This window comes from Monodon monoceros, unplaced genomic scaffold (assembly GCF_005190385.1).
Source record: "Monodon monoceros isolate NGI ecotype Baffin Bay Population unplaced genomic scaffold, NGI_Narwhal_1 Super_Scaffold_4, whole genome shotgun sequence".
NCBI lineage: Eukaryota > Metazoa > Chordata > Mammalia > Artiodactyla > Monodontidae > Monodon > Monodon monoceros.
In genome coordinates, this window is record NW_021703781.1 from 49,907,879 (window position 1) to 49,927,274 (window position 19,396).

Sequence of the window (19,396 nt, forward strand, 5' to 3'; positions counted from 1 at the left end):
ACTTCACACTCACTAGGATGGCTATAATTAAAAAAAAAAAAAAATTAAGGAAAACAAATGTTGACCTGGATGTGGAGAAATTGCCGGGGGAATGTAAACTGGTGAAGTACCTGTGGAAAACAGTTTGGGCATTCCTCAACAACTGCTAAACACAGAGTTATCATGTGATCCAGCAATTCCATTCCTAGGTATTTACCCACACAAAAGTTTTTACACGAATGTTCATAACAGCATTATTCATGATCGTCAAAAAGTGGAAGCAATGCAAATGTTCATCAACTGATGAATAGATAGATGATATTTGGTATATACATAAAATGGAATCTTATTTAGCCATAATAAGAAATGAAGTACTGATTCATGCTATAACACTGACTAAACTTGAAAAGATTATAAGTTAAAGAAGCCATACACAAAAGGCCACATGTTGTATAATTCAGTTATAGGAAATGAACAAAACAGGCAAATCCATAGAGACAGAAAATAGTGGTTGTTGGGGGCTGATGTGGGTTAGGCCATGGGGAATGACTGCTAATGTGCAGCGGTGATAAAGATGTTCTAAAACTGACTATGATGAGAGTTGTTCAGCTCCGTGAACATACTGAAAAACCACTGGATTTTGCACTCTCAAAAATGAATTTTATGGTATGTGAATTGTATCTCAATAAAAAAAAGAATGGACATACATAGCTCAGCAATATGTTAGCATGAAAGGATTTAACTCTTGAGACTAGTCGGACGTCTGGATGAAGTTTGCTGATAATGCCAAGCTAGAAGGGATACGAATGTTCTCTTCATAGAGGGAAGAGCTGCAGAGCTAAGAACAGCAAATTTGGGGTGGGTAGGGGATGGCTTTTTTTAAATTAGGGAATCCATTACTACAATGCATGGCAAGATGTGATGGATATTTCTTTTCATATGAATAAATGAGGATTTTTTGAAAATGTTTGATTATTGGTGGGCACCACACCAGAGGGTACAAGTTGCAGGTTATAAAAACAAAGCAAAACTTTCCGTAGCCTGAAATGGTTTGATATATGACTAAGTCTCTCCGTCTGGCTTCTAAGATCAAAGGCCCCAGAATTCCTTCTTCCTCTTTCAAATGATGAATTCATGATGATAAAAAACAGCTAACTACTGAGAGCTGAATATGCACTAAACGTTTTACATGCATTTTCTCATTTTAATTTCCCTATCATCACGGTGACATGGTTGTAGAGAACTTACCCGAGGTCATGCCACAAGTCAGTGCCTGAGGTGGGCTGCAGCCCCACACCTGTGACTCCCAGGACCTCACTCATAACCACTGGATTATACTCTCTGTTTCCCTGTTTTCTCCTTCTGGGGGAGATTTCCCCCAAGAGTTTACAGCACTGGAGGTTCTAACCACACCAAGTAGGGGAGACAGTGGAGTAGAGAGGGAATACCCTGGACTGGGAGTTGGGAGCCAATTTTGCCAATAATCAGCTCCATGACCTTGGGCAAGAAGCTTGACCTCTCAGAGGCATAGCTTCCTGATTTGTAAAGTGTAGAAAATTTATCCCAACTATTCCTGAATGTAGTCCTTCCAGCTCAAGCATTTGGTCCAAGTCCTGCCTCATTTACCTACCACTGGGAAAACATTTGATTGTCAGTTGTATAGAAACACTGAGAGGAACAAATCCTTCAAGTCAGTGTAGGGTGGTGATTTGGGGAGCCTGGACTTTGGTGTTAGACTGATGTGGCACTGCTTCCATCGCTAATCTCAGGGTGATATTGAGCAAGTTCTGTAACCTCTGTCCCCATCAGCTAAAATGGGTATAATAGCATAGGGTGCTATGGCATAAAGTGCTTGTGAGGACCGAGTGAGACCTCTTTAGGGAGCTTAGAGCAGTTCTTAGTGTACAGTAAGTAGTGGTTATTATATATTTAATAATATTATAATTTATTTAGTGTTATTATTATTGATGGTTATAATTATAAAATAGAGACACAGAATCCCTTAAGGGTAATTAGTATATGTTTAAGTAGCTCAGCCAGATCAGACTCTGGAGTTCAGTTGGCCTGCTTGGGCTGTGTTCTAGAACTAGCCACATCTACTGGGTTGGCCATCAGGAATGTGCTGCTGGGTACAAGGGCATTAGATTGTCACTGACACTCCAGAGTTTCCCTCCTATTAACTTGGAGTCAGTAATGCCATTTTCCTCTTAAGCACGGCATCTTATTATAGCTTACCATGTGAATTTTGGCTCAATTAATTTTGTTTACCCAAAATCATCAGAAATGGATTGGTGATCAATGAGAGAGACTGCTAAAACATTTGGTTAATGTGCCGTGAAAAGAAAAGAAATTACTGCTCCCTGGAAATTTCCCAGTGTGGGCAGGGAATTTTTCTCTCTTTCAATGTTTTTGGAAACATGATAAGCACATATAATGGTATATTTACAAATTCTATCACAGTTTTATTTCTAGCAATAAAAAATAGTTAAACATAACATTGACTACTAAAGAGCCATTAAGATCCAATATTAGAAAACTAGTTTTAGAGTTGGGGAAATGTGCACTATAGAGTAAGTTGGGTTTTTGTTTTAAGTTTAGAAAAAAAGTATGTGTTCTGATGCTAATTTTGTAAATGTTATATATATATATATATATAGAAAAAATGTGAAATGCTACAACAAAAATATTAGCAGAGATTATCTGTGGGTGTAGGATTATTGATTATTTTAATTTTCTTCTGTATATGTCTCTAAATTTTTTTATACTTTCACAGTGAGCTCATATTTCATTGGAAATCAGGGTGCAGAGTTACTTTTTATTAATAAGAATTCTGTCAGATTTTTTTCTTCTAAGAGGCTCTTCAGTCCCATAAGGAGTTTTATCTGAATATGGCTTAATTCTCAACCTAGGCATATTGGTTTTTTCTTTTTTTTAAAGTACGACTTAGAAATAATATGCTTTATTGATTTTGTGAACTTGTAAACTCATGCAGTTTTGAGGACAAACCAGACACATTTGTTGCAAGATTGATTGTTACTCTGAAAACCAATAACAGATAATGAGAAAGAATCACCAGTTAACTAACCTTTCTCTAAACCCATTATTTCCCTGTTGAAAGCAATTTTCAACTCTGCCTGAGATTGTCTTTAAGCCAACTCTGAATCTTTCATAAAATGAAATCAACATCCTTCCTCTTCTGTCTTATCTTATATAATTGGAATTGTATCACTCAAAGGCTACTAAATGTGGAGTTGATGAATCCAGTGCTTAAGTTAAAAAAATAAAGGGATTGTCTACAAAATGAATTCAAATCAAAGAAAAATGTATAGAGTAGATATAGTAAAAGTTTTTCGTACTTTCTTCCCTAATTGTAATTTGAAGAAATTTTTCAAAACCAGTATTGCAATATTTGGAAAAGATCTGAGCAGCTCAAATGCCAAACCAGTTTGTGCCCATGAGAAGGTTAGAATTTTGTACTCTGGATGAATTTTTCAGATACCATTTTGATATATTTTTTAATACTGTCAAGCCTACGTTAGAAAAAAGTTCAATGAAACAGAACTGTGCAATATATAAACACTTTCATTAGTTTGGTGTGTACTAGACAGATACAAACATATACCTACATTTATAAATTCTTTTTCCTCCAACAGGTTCATATTCCATTGTTCCCAACTTGCTATTTTTTTCACTTAAATTTTCAATTATAGTACCTATGAATTTACCTCACTTTGTCTGTATTTTTGCAAGAATTTCTGTCAGATAAAATCCCAGAAGTGGAATTGCTAAGACAAAGGGTATGCATGTTTAAGTTTTTGTTTTGCCTTCCAAGAAAGTCTGTGCCCATCACACCACCACTCACAGAGAGTGAGAATGAAAAATAACATTTCAGAAGCAGAGCTATGTGGCAGGTTCTCCTAAAGGTTTTACCTTTGTAAATATATACATACATACATACCAAGCTACCATCAAAATATAATGCAAGTACTATATTCTATTTTCCATTAAAGTCAGATTCCTGTAAGGTATAATCCTGCCTAACTTTTCAACCACCTCTCTCCCTACCCAGAAAAGACTGTGTGTGTGTGTGTGTGTGTGTGTGTGTATGTGTGTAACAGAGAAAAGCAGAGAAACAGACTCAGCAGGAAATCAGGGGAATCCTTCTCTCCTGCAGAAGATCTCTCAAAATGTTGACCATAGTAGATGGTAGACTTTTGGAGTCAGAGCTGAATTTTAGTTCCAGCCCCATCTCTTAGTAGCAAATTGCTTAACATTTCTGACCCTCAATTTGTCATTTATAGAATGGGGGTAATCACGCTTGCCTGACAGTGTTCTTTGTAAAAATTAAAATGTGTTACTTCGTGCAAAGGGCTAATAAATGGTGAGGTGCAAGAGCTAGGTGAGTAGCTCTTGTTGAGATGCCAGAAAAGGATTAGGGTGACCAAGCCAAGAGCATCCTGGATGGTAAATCTTTGAAGACTTTTGCAGAAAGACTTGAGGAAATAGCATTCTAGTTAAAATATGCTATGTAGGGCTTCCCTGGTGGCGCAGTGGTTGAGAGTCCGCCTGCTGATGCAGGGGATACGGGTTCGTGCCCCGGTCCGGCAGGATCCCACATGCCGCGGAGCGGCTGGGCCCATGAGCCATGGCCGCTGAGCCTGTGCATCCAGAGCCTGTGCTCCTCAACGGGAGAGGCCACAACAGTGAGAGACCCATGTACCGCAAAAAAAAAAAAATGCTATGTAATACTACACCTTTCCAACCTCCATCCAATATCTTCCCCTGTACCCATATTATAGTAGTGTTTATCAGTCTTCTCTCCTAGGATGTTCAATATCAACAAGGATCTTTTCTTATTCACTGAATCCCAACATCAGTGTAGTCTGAAACAAAACCTGGCACATAGTAGGCATCAATGAGTGAATGGAGGAATTTCTGCTTAACCTTTCTTAACCCCATTGAGATACATTGGCAGCTAATAAGGCTGGCCTCTGGACACAGAGCACATCCATGGTGACTCAGGCTCAGCTTGGTGTAATGCCGAGTACTGGGCAAGGAGCCAGAATCTTCCGATTCTCTCTCAGCTTTTACCAGTTCCAGGGCTGACCACTCACAAGCTGGATTCTGCAGCAAATCTCGTAGCAATTTAACTCAAGCTTTATGAAAAATAGGGTTAGCCATGCTAACCTATCATGGCTCCCTCACATTACATTAAGAGAGTTTGTGAGATTACTTGGTAAACTAGACTTGCGTATGAGACACAGCAATAAAGACCTTTTGATAGGGACCAAAAGGGAAAAAGAGAAATCCATGGGAAGTGGCAGGTTTTGCTGAGCTCTAGGCCAAGCCCAAGGCTCTTCCACGGGCTTGCACCTAAACTAAAGTTTCTGAACAAGTGCTAACCCTGAGGGAGGGAGCAGAATTCTAGGGGTGGGAGTTATGAAAGCCACAATACCCAGGGCATTGGGTGAAGAGTTATCAAGGGAAAGTACTTATCCAGTGTAGAGGCTTTTCTGGATATTTCTGGGTTGCACAATTTGTGGACAGCCCCTGGGAATGGCAGTTCATAGGCAAGATGAGGGCTTTCTGATCACCAGAAAGGAAGGAAGGAACCAAGGATTAAGTGGATGTCTTTCATAGCAGCATCCCTCAAGGGAAGACTTGGCCCAGACTCCCCTCCTTCAAGGTGGGGCGATTGCCTAGATCCACCGGGAGACCCAAAAGTTTAGGCTGTACATTTCTTCACGTAAATGTTTGGATCCTCCTACCACCCCCATTGTTCCTTCATGAGCCACACCTGTTCTCTAGTGCCTTCTGGAAAATAAAGCTTCCTTCATTTTCTACAGTGATGCTCCATCTCTCTTAATGTATGCTACAGCCATCGGCAATGACTTGCAGTTTCCTAAATAAGCCATGGTCTCTCTCACCCTTAGACCTTTACATAGATCTTTACATATTGCCTTTGGCAATATGGCGGACTAAGGTTCTTTGTTTTTTTTATTTTTTGTTTTTTTGGTTTCATCTCCTGGTTTATTAACTAGCCACGGGCCACATCAGTGACATAGGTAGTCTCATTCCTCTAATATTAGTTTTAAAAGTACGATTATAACCCAGCTATGTACACCAACATATTCCTTTCCAGAGGATTCTGTGTTTTCAGGGTTACTAAGATGTAACATAACCAGAAGCTATGATTCCATATTGATTTCCAGATCAGAAAATGCTTTATCCGTCCAGGTCACTTTAACATCACTATCATACACCTATGGTAAAAGCAAGTTGCTTTTGCAAAAAGTTTAGTCATCCCAATGTCAATCTCCTGGTGTTTGGTACTGCTTGTAGAAAACGTTACCATTTGGGGGAAGCTGGGGGAAGGGTACACAGGATGTCTCTGTTATTTTTCCAGTTTCCTCTGAGACTACAATTTAAAAAATCAATTAAAAAAATGTTACTCATGGAATAGAGGATAAACATTTCAGTTCAAATTTTAAAACGAAAATCTGAAAATTCTTAGGAGAGCTTGGGAGTCACCTAACAACTGTGATGCCTCAGTCAGGGGAAGGGTGAAGCCCAGTGAACAAAGGCTTATTTCCTTCTAAAGCGTCTTACTAACTGGCAGTGCTAAACATGACATGGCATGTCGCTCTGCTCTCCCCAACTCCTAGACCAAGGAGGCTCTGAATTAGCGTCAGCTCACAATCAACAGGTGAGAGGGAGGCCCCCGATTTTGTGAAAACTCAGGGAGAGAACAGTGCAAATAATTTATTTCTGTCACTCGGCGTTTGAGGCTCACTCGCACCAACTGCACAATCCCGGGCCAACAGTCTGCCGGGGCTCAGAGCCCGATCGGGACCCAGGCTGGTCTGGGTTTCATCTCGCGACTTCCGACGGCACCAGCGGGTCGGCCTGGCTCAGGGCGCGCTGGTCCTTCTTCTCCTTCTGCAAGACCTGCTCCTCCCACAGCGCCTGGTCCCACCTGATCGTCGGTGAGCACCACGGGCTTGTACTTCTCGTCGAAGAGCCGCTCGTTGGCCTCCGAGTGCAGCTGGTGGGGCCCGACGGCGCGCAGATGTGCCGGCAGGTGCAGGAACTCATCGTCGTTGATGTCACAGTCGCGCATCCGGGCCCCCAGCACCCACCAGCGGCCCACGAAGCCCACATCCAGGATCCGGCCCAGGAAGTCGACCCAGCCGGGCTGCAGGTAGCGGCAGCGGGCCTGGCAGAGGCTGGCCTGGGCGTCGAAGGGGCCCGGGCTCACGTGGTGCAGGCAGCCGCGGCCCCGCAGCCAGAGCAGCAGTTGCACGAACGCCTCCGAGTCACGGTTGCGCGTGGCGGGGCGCCAGCAACAGGAGGGTCCCTGTTGAGTGGAGCAGCGCCTTCTCAAAGGCCACCGTGCCGCCCAGCAGCCCCCCGTACACGGCCGCCTGCACGGGTCGCGCCTTCGCCACCGCCACGTCCCCGCAGGATTCAGCGTAGTCCCAAAGCAGCGCGCCCACACGCCGGGCTTTGAGGCCGCAGCGTCACCAGTCTCAACGCGGCTTCGGCGCCCAAAGGGACTAAGGTTCTTTGGAACCACTAACCCCACAAGTACCCGAGGCCCTGTTTCCCCCATTGACAAAACCTTTGAGGTGACTGTAATTCCCATGCAAATGATATAGAGATAGACAGCAAGGTTGAAGAGAGCTGCTGTGTGCTGTGATAGTATATGCCCCTTGTGGAATTTATTAAAGGCTCTGAGAAGTCCTGCAGTTAAAATAGAAAAAAAGAAAGCTTGTTTAACTTTGTTTAATCCAGTATGTCTCTAAATTATTAACCAAGGAACGGTGTTTTGCATAAATTCAGTGTTACACACTTTGGAAAATACCCGTTTAAAGTATGGGAACATTCTTATGAATTTATAAGGAGGAAAGGAGAGGGCACTTTTGAGTTTCTATGTGCTCCATTCTAATGTAGTTGTAATGTAGTGGTTGACGTGATGGTTCCAGGCTGAACAAAGAAGGGAAAACTGTCCATGCTCTAGGGTCAAATCCTTACCTTTGGAGTTTGAAGAGTTCATTTTATCAGATCACTGCAAGTAAGCATGCACAAGAAGTTGATTTATACTAACTTAAATCACTTGAGATGCATCTAAAATCCAGAATGACAATGTGATATTCTGTCGCTACATGAGGTTATATGCTGAGTGATCAAGAACATGAGCTCTGAAGTCAAAAAGACCCTGATTCAGATCCCAGCTTCCTAGCTTCCTATTTATGTGACCTTATGTGAGCCTCACATAATAATGCTATCTACCTCCTAAATTAATCCATATAAAGTACTGAACTCGGTTATCAGGGAAATAGAACTTGAAGACACTGTGTCTCACAGTAAATTTTGTTAGGCTGTTAGAGTGTCTAGAGATACAGCCCTATTCTACTGTAGAATAACTATTAACTGGAGAACATGGGGCTGAGAGCAAACATTGACTGTAAATGAGATTGATAATTATATTCACCGGAGATTTTCTAAAAATTTTTTCACAAGAGAACTACGGTTGCCTGTGGGATTAATGAACTTTGCTCCACAAATAATGAGGAATGATCAGGGGTCACAGAGCTCCTGGGTCTTTAATCCGTCATAGAGTTGCCCATGTTGCAGAGCGGGAGATCTGATGGTGACTTACAGCTGAGAGTTGGGGCAACGTGGCCTGTGAATAGGAAAGAGGAGATCAAAGGGAAGCTCAGCAAGAATGAGAGAAAGCGGGAAGTATTTTTAACAGCTGCTGTTTAAATGTGGAACTCGAAGAACACAAAGTATGTCCCCCAAAGATTTCTGGGATGTTTCTTTGTGGTGCATGATAAAAAATCCCCGAGTAATCCTGCTTTAAGGAAACCTACACTAAAGGTCTACATTATGTTTCAAGGTTTCTAACCTCAGGTTTGTGTTTCCTTTGAGTGTGATGCTGTGCTTATATTGAGACACATGGGGCCACTACATTTATTCGAGTTACAGCTGCCAGGCTTCTTTTTCTTCTTTTATTCAAATTTGTTTAGGTCTCCTTTATTGCTATTTCCCACAAATCACTAGATTCTTCTTCATTCATTGTAACATCATGTGATTCATGTCTCAAGATACATTGTGATTTACAATATATCATGTTATTTACATATTTTATTACATTATCTCTTCTCTTGCATATTAGATAAGCAGCTGTTTCATAAGATTTGGGAGTTACTTTTATTTCCTTCACAGAGTGCTATGCTTTGAAATCATGTCTTAGAGCTGGTTAATTCTGGGAAGACTTGCTATATATGGTTAATTCCACTGTACATAAATTATCAGTGTCAGAAACTGCAATCTGCCTCTGTCATCATTCAGGCTACATTCTGACTCAAGTTGGGGGAAATCTGGTCACTTTCTCAACCATTCAGCAAGTTGGAGAGTGAAGCCACGTAGGCTTGATTTGAGTACCTGCCTTATTTTAATTATTTTCAAATATGAGCTTAGAGAGAACCAAATATGATTTTGTATTCCAAATCAACACTGTGATCTAAGAACCAGGAGCTCCCAGGACAGACCTGGTTTCCATTTTTCTGTTCCATCCACATCCTTATTGGTTAATTAATTTGAATAGACTGTGTGGCCCGATTTTTGGATCAGAAGATGTGGTCGCCATACTCACAGAAGAAGGAATCAGGGAAAGTAGACTCCCCTTTAGGGAAGGTACGTAATGAAGGGTAAGGCTAGTTGGAGTTTAAGGGATAAGGGAAGTTTTACTGGTTTGTATTTAAGGATAAGGGAAACTAATATCTGTGTAGGCAAAGAAGAGTCAGTGGGAAGAAAGGGATTGAAGGTGGAGATATCCACTGAGGCAAAGTGAATTTGTGCTAAGGGAATAATTTTGAGCCTCTGAATGAATGTCTTTGGTGCTTCTATCTAATGCACTCATTAATTTCCCTCTCGCTACCACCTTCTTATTACCAGTTGTGGAGCAGGGAATGAGATTTATTTATTTTGTTTATTTAGATACATCTCCTCATTACCTATTTCTTCCTTACTTGTATAGGTGGTTCTGTCCCTGCACACCTCCAGGTAAATCTCAGTGGAATCAGAGTCTTTGAGGGCTGAATGTTGGCAGAGCAGACCGTGAAGTTTTGAAGCCTGGTGTGCAGAGGGTCCCTGGGTCTCCTGCGTGTTCAGACATAGGGTGCATATGCCTATATGTGTACAGGCCTCCTCCCCCTACTGCCTTCTTCCCTCTTCCATTTCAATTGCTGTGCCCATGCCCACCCGCATTTCTTTTCAGGGTGATGGTTAGTCCCGGAGGATGAGGAAGCAAATGGTACATTTTACTTCACTGCTACTCTGCAGAGTGTCACAGTGAACTGGTTAGGGAATGGTGTGCTAGATCAGTTCTGCTTCTGAAAATAGGAAACAAGCCTTCCCCTACCCCCAAGGAGTGGGAGGGGGCAGGCAGGAGAGATATCAGAAAGGTCTCCAAAACAGGAGAGATAGTATAGAACTATTCACCAAGCAGAAACTTCAGTTGAGAAACCTATAAAATTTTGAATGGCTCTCAAGTAAATATCTGTCATAGGGGATACCAGCCTTGGTGTAACAGTGACTTTTGTTGCTTTATTTCAGAACGCCAACCAGGCACCTCTATGGCCAATTCCAGTGCCCTCCCTTCAAGTTCAGCTGGGATCAGCAAGGAACTGATTGATCTGCAGCCCCTCATCCAGTTCCCAGAGGAAGTTGCCAGCATCCTGATGGAGCAGGAACAGAATATTTACCGAAGGGTCTTGCCGGTTGACTATCTTTGCTTCTTGACCCGGGACTTGGGCACTACGGAATGCCAGAGGTCCCTGCCCTGCCTCAAAGCGTCCATCTCAGCATCCATTCTTACCTCCCAGAACGGAGAGCATAATGCCCTTGAAGATCTTGTGATGAGATTTAATGAGGTAAGAAGCCACTCTGAGATGTTTTGTAATGATTTTTAAGCATTTCTCCTTTTAGGTTTGTTTGTTACTGATATCTCATCTACCTGTCTGTCTGCCCACTTCCATGATGACTGTCTCTTTTCCAGGCAATGAGATAGACACACTGTCATCCTCCCTTTCACTTCACTCCACCCTTCAGCCTAATTGAGACCATCTCCATCCCATACCATTACTATGTCCACAAGCCTTCTCCCTTTGGACAACCAGTATCCCCCCCGCCCCATTTTCTCTATGCCCTTGCCAAAATATTCTCCCTGGGCCCATTTTCAAAGATTCTCCCCCTGTTCCTACAAGTGCTTTTAAGACCAGATGTCTCAATTTTGGGTTTGGCCAAGGGATCATGGGATCTGTCTGGCCCACTCTGTCTTCCACTATCAGACCTCCTCAGCAGAAATTAAACACTAATATACCTGGGTAAGGAGAGCTGGGAGGAACATGGTCATGAGGGGCAATGAATCACCTCATTCCTGATCTCTGCATCCCATCAAGCTCCTCAGCCCCAGAAAGTCCCTCCATGGCCTCCAAGGCCTTGCCAGAAGGAAGTTCTAAAGAGGACAGGTGTGACCAGAGTCTGGGAACACCTAGGAAGGAGGCAGTGTAAGAGCTCTAGGCACTCACTGGGAGGAAAAGAGCCAATGGCTGGCCACCCTGTGGCCCTGGACCAAGGATAAAGGACAGGATGGAGAGGAGGTCGCCATGCTGTGCTAGGGTCACAGGATGCTCCTCTCTCAGGCTTAGAGAACACTTTCATTCCATAGCATAAGCCCACACCCAGACCTTTCTGTTCTATATTTTATTTCTTCTAGACTTCATTTCTTTGTCTTGAATATTAAAACACAAAACTTCAGTCTGTGTGTTTGCTGGTTGTTGGTTGGTTGAATTCCACAAATACAGTAGTTTCCTACTTTAGTCATTTAGTAAACTACCTAAATGCTAAGAGGATGCTCCCATCCTAGTTCGTATATATCTCTGATTGACAGAGGATCAATCAGTCTTTGTTACTTAAACACTTTCCAACTATAGCAGTTCACTTTGCAGCCTCCATAGCCTTCCAGTCATGACCCTGGTGATGGTTGTATCACAACAGTGATAAAGTGGATGGAAAGTGTTAGAGGCTGAGCTCAAGCAATTCTGTATCCAGACATGCCTTGAGCATCATTCCTCAAAGGGAGATCCATTATCCATAGGAATTGCTAATATCCATCTAGCACCGTCATACTAATTATTTAATATGTGCCACTTATTTGTTCCTCACAACAACCCTGGGAGACAGATCCTTGTCATTGACCCCACTTTAGCAATGGGGAAACTGAGACATGAGGAGATGAAGTTCTTCGCCCAAGGTCACATGGGTGGTAGGTGACAACAGTGAGACTCAAGCCCAAAGAGTCAGGTCTCAGAGCCTGGGCTTTGAACCACAACAATATCCTGCCTCTCACCTGTACCAGGCTCATACTGAGGGTGACACCTGCTAAATTGCAGATTCCTGGTCCACTCCAAACTGAGTAAGACAGACTCTCTGGGAGTCCACATGAATGCTTGTAAACCACACGGCCCCCAAAGTTGCCTTTTAAAATAAATCTGATGTTCTTGATTTTCCTTGCTGATAAAAACAGAGTGGAAGATGAAAGTTCCAGTAAACTGGGTGATTGTATTAGTGCATTTTACTGTGTATCATGAATTATTTTAAACTTCCTGATCGACTCACTCAGACATCCTTAGGACCCTACCCTTGTCCTTTGTCGCTATTGTTGTTGTTTTAAATTCCACCTGAAGTTAAAAGTGATTTGCCTGAACTTTAAAAAGCTAGTTTTAAGTTAGTTTTGGAGAGGGAAAACTTGGATCTCTTCCATTTAGTACCATAACTTTGGGAATCAAAGATGAAACAGTGATTTCACTAATTCAGAATTAGTGATGATATGAACCACAGCTGGGTTAAGGCATGCTTGGGACTATCTCTGAAAATAGTTAAGCTAAGCAACTTCAAAATATAAACAAGGTTTCTGGGAAAACACCTAAACTACTTAAAAGAACAGTCTGTATTCAAGTATTCTCAAGCATCTATTTTCATACATATTATGCGTATGCCGATTAAAAAATCTGTCTAATGTAGTCATTACAGGCAGATCCCAAATGACCTACGCTAGGCAAAACTGGGAGAGCTAAATTCTAGTTGTTTTATATCCTTTCAGCTAAAAAGGCTTCATTCCATTGAAAGAGAATTCTTAAATTCAGATTTCACCTATTTAGAATGGTCTTGCCTCCAAATTAGCGTGGCTTTACTTTCTGTAAAGAAAAAGAAGAAAAGGAGCTAGCATTTAGGACTGGACTGGACATTGTCGCTTTTTTTTTCTTTTAATTATATTGGAGTATAGTTGATTTACAATGTTGTGTTAGTTTCAGGTGTACATCAAAGTGATTCAGTTATACATATACATATATTTATTCTTTTTTAGATTCTTCTCTCATATAGGTTATCCCAGAATATTGAGTAGAGTTCCCTGTGCTATACAATAGATCCTTGTTGCTTATCTGTCAGTGTCACATTTTTTAATCCCACTAATCCTTATGACAGTTGTGTAAGGCAGTTATTATCTCTGACTCACAGGTGAAGAACGTGAAGCTTAAACAACAAAATAAATAATGATAGTATTGGACTGTGGTCCATAGAATAAAGTAAAAATTCATGAGTCCATACTGATATAAATAAATAAGTGAATAAATAACTCAATGGGAAGAGAGGGAGAGGTACAGCTCTTACTTATAAAAGATTTCAAATTAATAAATGTAGAAGGGATGAGGGAAATGAGAAATCACCATTAGGACACCCCCGCAATAAATTGTTACAGGTGAGAACCACTGATGAGTGCTAAAATTATTGAACAAAATATGAGAAACAAGATATTTGCATAGTCTCAAAGTATCTATTCACAAAATATGTATTAATTATAAAAGGAAAAATAGAACAGTGGAGAACCCCAGTAGATACCCATCTTAAGTAAGTGCTCAAGGTCAACATGACCAGTAATAAGACATATTGATGTCTTATTACTGGTCACATCTCCTGATGTGATGCACTCAGAAGGACTAGATATAGTCTCTATGACGTATTTGCCCCCCCTAAAAAAAATAACCTAACTCTAATCATAAGAAAAAAAACCACCAGGCAACCCCAAATTGAAAGACCTTGTACCCTTCAAAAGTGTCAGGGTCATGAAAGGTAAGGAAGGACAGAGGAATTGTCAAAAATTAGAGGAGACCAGAAGTCATGACAACTAAATGCAGTTTGGGATCCTATTAGGTCCTGGACTAGAAGAAGGATACTGATGGGGAAACTGGTGACATTCTAATCAGGCATGTCGTTTAATCAGCATGAATGTATCAATGTTAATTTCCTGGTTTTGATAAAGGGACTATATTTATGAAAGATGCTAACACTGGGAGAAGCTGGATGAGCTATGTATGGGAACTCTCTGTATTTTAATAACTTTTCTGTAAATCTAAAATTACTTCAGAATTAAAAGGTTTAAAAAAATAGTGAAGCTCAGAGAGGTTGAGTCACTTGTCCAAGGTCACACAGTGGCTGAATGAATGTCAGAATCCAGATGTCTGTCTTTAAAGTCTATTCTCTTCTCAGCCAACTGCCTTGCCTCTCTACTTGTTAAATTATCAAGTTAAAGTTTGTAGTAAAACCAGAATTTCTGATTTTGAATTTAATTAGCCTTGGTCTCCTTTCGCTCTTCCCTCCCTCTCTCTACTTCTGTTCTAAACCTCCTGTGCATCTACCCTTTTTCTACTCCTACCATTTCTATTTTTATCAAATTTCCTATTACCACTCCATTCATTCACTTAAGACTTATTTATTGAGTGCCTACTATGCTATAACCTTTTCTTTTTTAATTGGTGTGTCACACACTCTTTTAAATAAGAAATGAGCAATATATGATGAAAACTTACAACATTATTAGCCCATACTTTGGTTCTGTCAAAATTGGATTCACAAAATAAATGCACTTTCCTCAGTGGAAGTAAAATATATATTTTTTGAACATGGGAGAATCTCAAAGACAAGAGAGAGACTACTAGCTGCATTGCTAGTTACTTAGGAGAGAAGCGAACGCATTTGTTCATACATTCAGTCATTCAGTTAACATGTTTTCAGCACTTCTCAGAAGCAGGAGACCATGGTGGATAAGCACTAAGGGAAATGAGTAACAGTCTGCGGCTGCCAGAAGCTACCAGTCTTAAATTGTAGTCAGGCATGGGCACAAATCACTCCCAAAAGAGGCAGAAAATACATGCAGTGTGAGTGGCACAGATGGTGGGAGCCGAGGTGTCTAGGTGGGTGATCAGAGCTCTCTCTGCTCAGCACTGGAGTTTGCGGCTGGGCCTTGAGGGATGGCTGGGATAGAAGGGGACCATCACGGGAAAGGGAAGGAGGACATTCCAGACGAGAACACAACCAGTTCTTGTCATGAGCAAGAAAGATTCATGGCCTAAGGAGGCAGCTTGCTGCTCGTTGTCAGTAAAACCTGAGCATGAGCTAGAAGTTTCCCGAATTCTTACAACTATTTACATAATGACTTAATTGTAATGTGGGGAAAGGGGAGAAAATCCCTGATGCCTCTCAAGCAATGTTGCTTAACGTTAGTTCTTAGGAAAATATGGTTAAAATGCAATTCCAGGTACAATCATGAAACAACTGAAAGTGTTTGGCTTACATTAAGGAAGGCCAGGAGATAAATCATTTAAAATCAATTTAGACTGTGGCTTGGAAGCAATTTGTCTCCCCATTTCTCTATCTCCTGCCCGATGTCAAGACTGGTACTCACCGGAGTGACTTCTCTTTATCCTTGCAAGTAAACAGAAGCAGGTACAAGGGGCCAGCCCCCAAGCCGGTGGTAGTCAAGGGGGCACTGGGGGTGGGCTCCATCCTGCTCCACTTGGTTTGGGAGACAGGGCTTCCTGAACCCGTTTGATCTGGACACCTCTCTGTAGTCATATCCTCGACCTAATAAAGCTCAAAGAGCCCATGTTCTCTCTTCCTCCCTTCAGGTTAGGTAGGCTCACTTCCTGGCCACCCACGATGTCGCTTGCTCTGACCGGCTCAAATCACGTTGTCCTTTTTCCCTCCTTTTTCTTCCTCTCTCCAGCCTCTACCTGTAGTCCACATTCCTTTTGATCTTACTGTTTTTTAATTCCTCTTCGAATACATTCCAGAGCCATTTATCCCTTCTAAAAGGAGACAGAGAGGCATTTTTGGTAGATAACTTTACCAAAGAGATCACACACTTTAGCACATGCATTTGAGAAGATATGAAAGGCAAATAAAGATTGAGGAGCATCCTTACTCCCTTTGCGTTCATGCCCTTTTCTCGCGAAGGACTGTGATGGAACATGGTTTGGGGAGGTGTATTCTGGGATCACAGTTCTGAGTCACGAGTTCTCAAACCTGATGACTCATCAATATAGCCTCTGCTCCTGTCCTGTTGTTCACCCACTGATGGTCTTTGGGGCTGGAACTCATCATGGCCTGCATCTACAGCTGGTCCTCAGGATCCGTCAACAGAGTAAATTTTCAGCTCCATAACATACCACTGTCCACATCACTGCCAGACACTCTTTTGTGTAACAGTTGATTTCTCTGACTGAGGGCTGGTTTTCAGCTTCAAAAGGCCATTAACAGGTTTACTTTTTCCTATGCCCTGAGAGAGCAGTTTTTCTTGTCAGGTAGGTCTTAGCAAGACCATTCTCTGGGCTCCTCTTTCAAACCAGCTGGTCCAAGAGCAGGTGATGAGGCCAAGATTGAGCCCACAGTTATACTGAGACCCCAGAAGGCTCTGGAGGGATTCCACCTGGCTCTTTGCCCCAGGTGACCTTCCTCCACCCTCCTGTGTTTGGTCAAACTAAGCAGTCATCAACCCGCTTCTCTAGCCACACAAATGTGGGCAGCCCAAAGTGACACTCAGTGCTGTTCTTCCATCTGGTGGGTTTCAGCAGATGTCAGCTCAATAGTTTAAAGGCCACCCTCTCTATAAAGAATGCCAAGGTGCAGCTTAACTCTCTGGGAAAGAGCATAAGAATAAATAAACCATCTGGCCAGAGAAGGGCTGTTTGGGCCTGTGTCCTTTCAGCCAGAATTCCTTAGGTACTTCATAAGAGATCATGATCACTTTGACAAATTCCAACATCTAGAAGTCTGTCAGGTCGTTGCCAAGGAAAGACTATTTCGGCATAGTAAGGAAAAAGCGTAACGTGATAATGACCAAATGTGTTCCTTTACTTGGTTTTGAATTTGTACATTTAACCATGTTAGGAAGTTTCCTATCAAAGCTTTCCCCTCCCTCTTTTATGCAGAAAGCCAAGCAAATCATCTGTTCAGGTCTGCTGTACAAACTTTTTTCCTCATGTCTGAATACCCATGAGGTAAATTGTTAGTAAAGCCCTCTCAGGGTAAGGGAAATTTCAATTCACTTTGGAAAACCAGATTTTTCCTTGGGAAAGCACATCTCCCTAGAGGCACACCTCTGAGAGCAGAAATTGTATTCATTCCCCAGAATATTTCATGGCACATTCCCCGGTTAACAGAAATTTTAGTTCAGAAGTTTCTGGACTAAAAAAATACAGTAGGCAGTTAAACCACAGAGACTCAGCTGTGCAGGGCAGTGTTCTAAGAGCAAGGTTATTTGTAGGGGGCTTATCTGCCCTGGAGTCTATTGACAGCAAATCATGTTCGGTGGTTCTTGGCAACCAACACCCACAGGATTCTACTCACTCAGTGTAACTAAGTAAATGATGGGGCTGGAAATGAGGAGGGGCTTCACAGCACACCACAGCCAATATTCGTGCTTCATCTACCTGGTACCATTGAATCAAAAGCCATAAGAGCCTTTTTTCCTCACCTTGGTCTCTTATTCTGAATGAAACCGTTTGCTTCACAACAGGATTCAAATATTCTTTACTATTTCAACACATATAACATTGTTAACGTCCTTGTTGACTCCGTGATATTGAAAATGTGGCATTTCCTACGAACTGGGAGACTGTGGTCCTTGAAATTGGTGGGACAATGGTGTCACAAGGTGTCTGAGAACATTGTCCCAGAAGAGGAACAGAATAAATTGTCATTTCGCAGTACCAGGCAGAAGAGGGATTTTAGGTCTTTGGCTTTTAAGGCTCCTTTTTGGCTTTGAGGGCTCCTTAGGTACTGGATGCCAGAGAATGTAGAATGACAAAAGAAAATTAAAAATTTTACTTTATTTCTTTAGCTTCATTTCTTGACCACATCACCTCTGCAGTCTTTTTCCTCCTCTTTTTCTGTGTTTCAGTTTTGCATGAAACCTACACCCCCAAAAGGGATGGCGTTTGAAATTCAAAATCTTTAGTTACATCTGTACTCCTAGGAAGACTGGGAGTACAGTTTTTGTGGATTCTTTTTTTTTTTTTTTGGCTGTTCTCAGGCTGTGCTCAGAGTTGGGGCAGCAGGAGAAGGCAGTGGAGAGGGGCTGCTAAGCACCTTGTGAATCAGAACCTCCATGCCTGTGTTCATTCTTTGAGCATCAAACACGATTTCCTTTAACAGTGGCTTTCACTGCTCAGCAGAACGAAAGCAATGGGCCTCAGAATATATATATATTTTTAAACATCTTCATTGGAGTATAATTGCTTTACACTGTTGTGTTAGTTGCTGCTGTATAACAAAGTGAATCAGCTATACATATACATATATCCCCATATCTCCTCCCTCTTGCGTCTCCCTCCCCCCCCCCCCCCCCCTCCCCCCCCCCTAGGTGGTCACAAAGCACCGAGCTGATCTCCCTGTGCTATGCGGCTGCTTCCCACTAGCTATCTATTTTACATTTGGTAGTGTATATATGTCCATGCCACTCTCCCACTTCGTCCCAGCTTACCCTTCCCCCTCTCTGTATCCTCAAGTCCATTCTCTAGTAGGTCTGCATCTTTATTCCCATCTTGCCCCTAGGTTCTTCATGACCATTTTTTTTTCTTAGATTCCATATATATGTGTTAGCATATGGTATTTGTTTCCCTCTTTCTGACTTACTTCACCTGTATGACAGTCTCTAGGCCCATCCACCTCACTACAAATAACTCAGTTTTGTTCATTTTCATGGCTGAGTAATATTCCATTGTATATATGTGCCACATCTTCTTTATCCATTCACCTGTCAGTGGACACTTAGGTTGCTTCCATGTCCTGGCTATTGTAAATAGTGCTGCAGTGAACATGGTGGTACATGACTCTTTTTGAATTATGGTTTTCTCAGGGTATATGCCCAGGAGTGGGGTTGCTGGGTCATATAGTAGTTCTATTTTTAGTTATTTAAGGAACCTCCATACTGTTCTCCATAGGGCTGTATCAATTTACGTTCCCACCAGCAGTGCAAGAGGGTTCCCTTTTCTCCACACCCTCTCCAGCG

General features: G+C 41.9%; 1 protein-coding gene and 1 pseudogene across 3 annotated transcripts in view; one reads left to right on the forward strand and one right to left on the reverse strand.

Moving 5' to 3' along the window:
* Positions 1-19,396, forward strand: part of PLCE1 (phospholipase C epsilon 1) — a 318,800-nt gene that overhangs the window by 179,295 nt on the left and 120,109 nt on the right. For all 3 annotated transcript variants that reach the window (XM_029245178.1, XM_029245177.1, XM_029245179.1), the window contains exon 4: positions 10,603-10,919. In XM_029245178.1, the coding sequence (XP_029101011.1) occupies positions 10,603-10,919 (317 nt within the window). The remainder of the gene's footprint in view (positions 1-10,602; positions 10,920-19,396) is intronic.
* Positions 6,757-7,977, reverse strand: LOC114908726 (annotated as a pseudogene).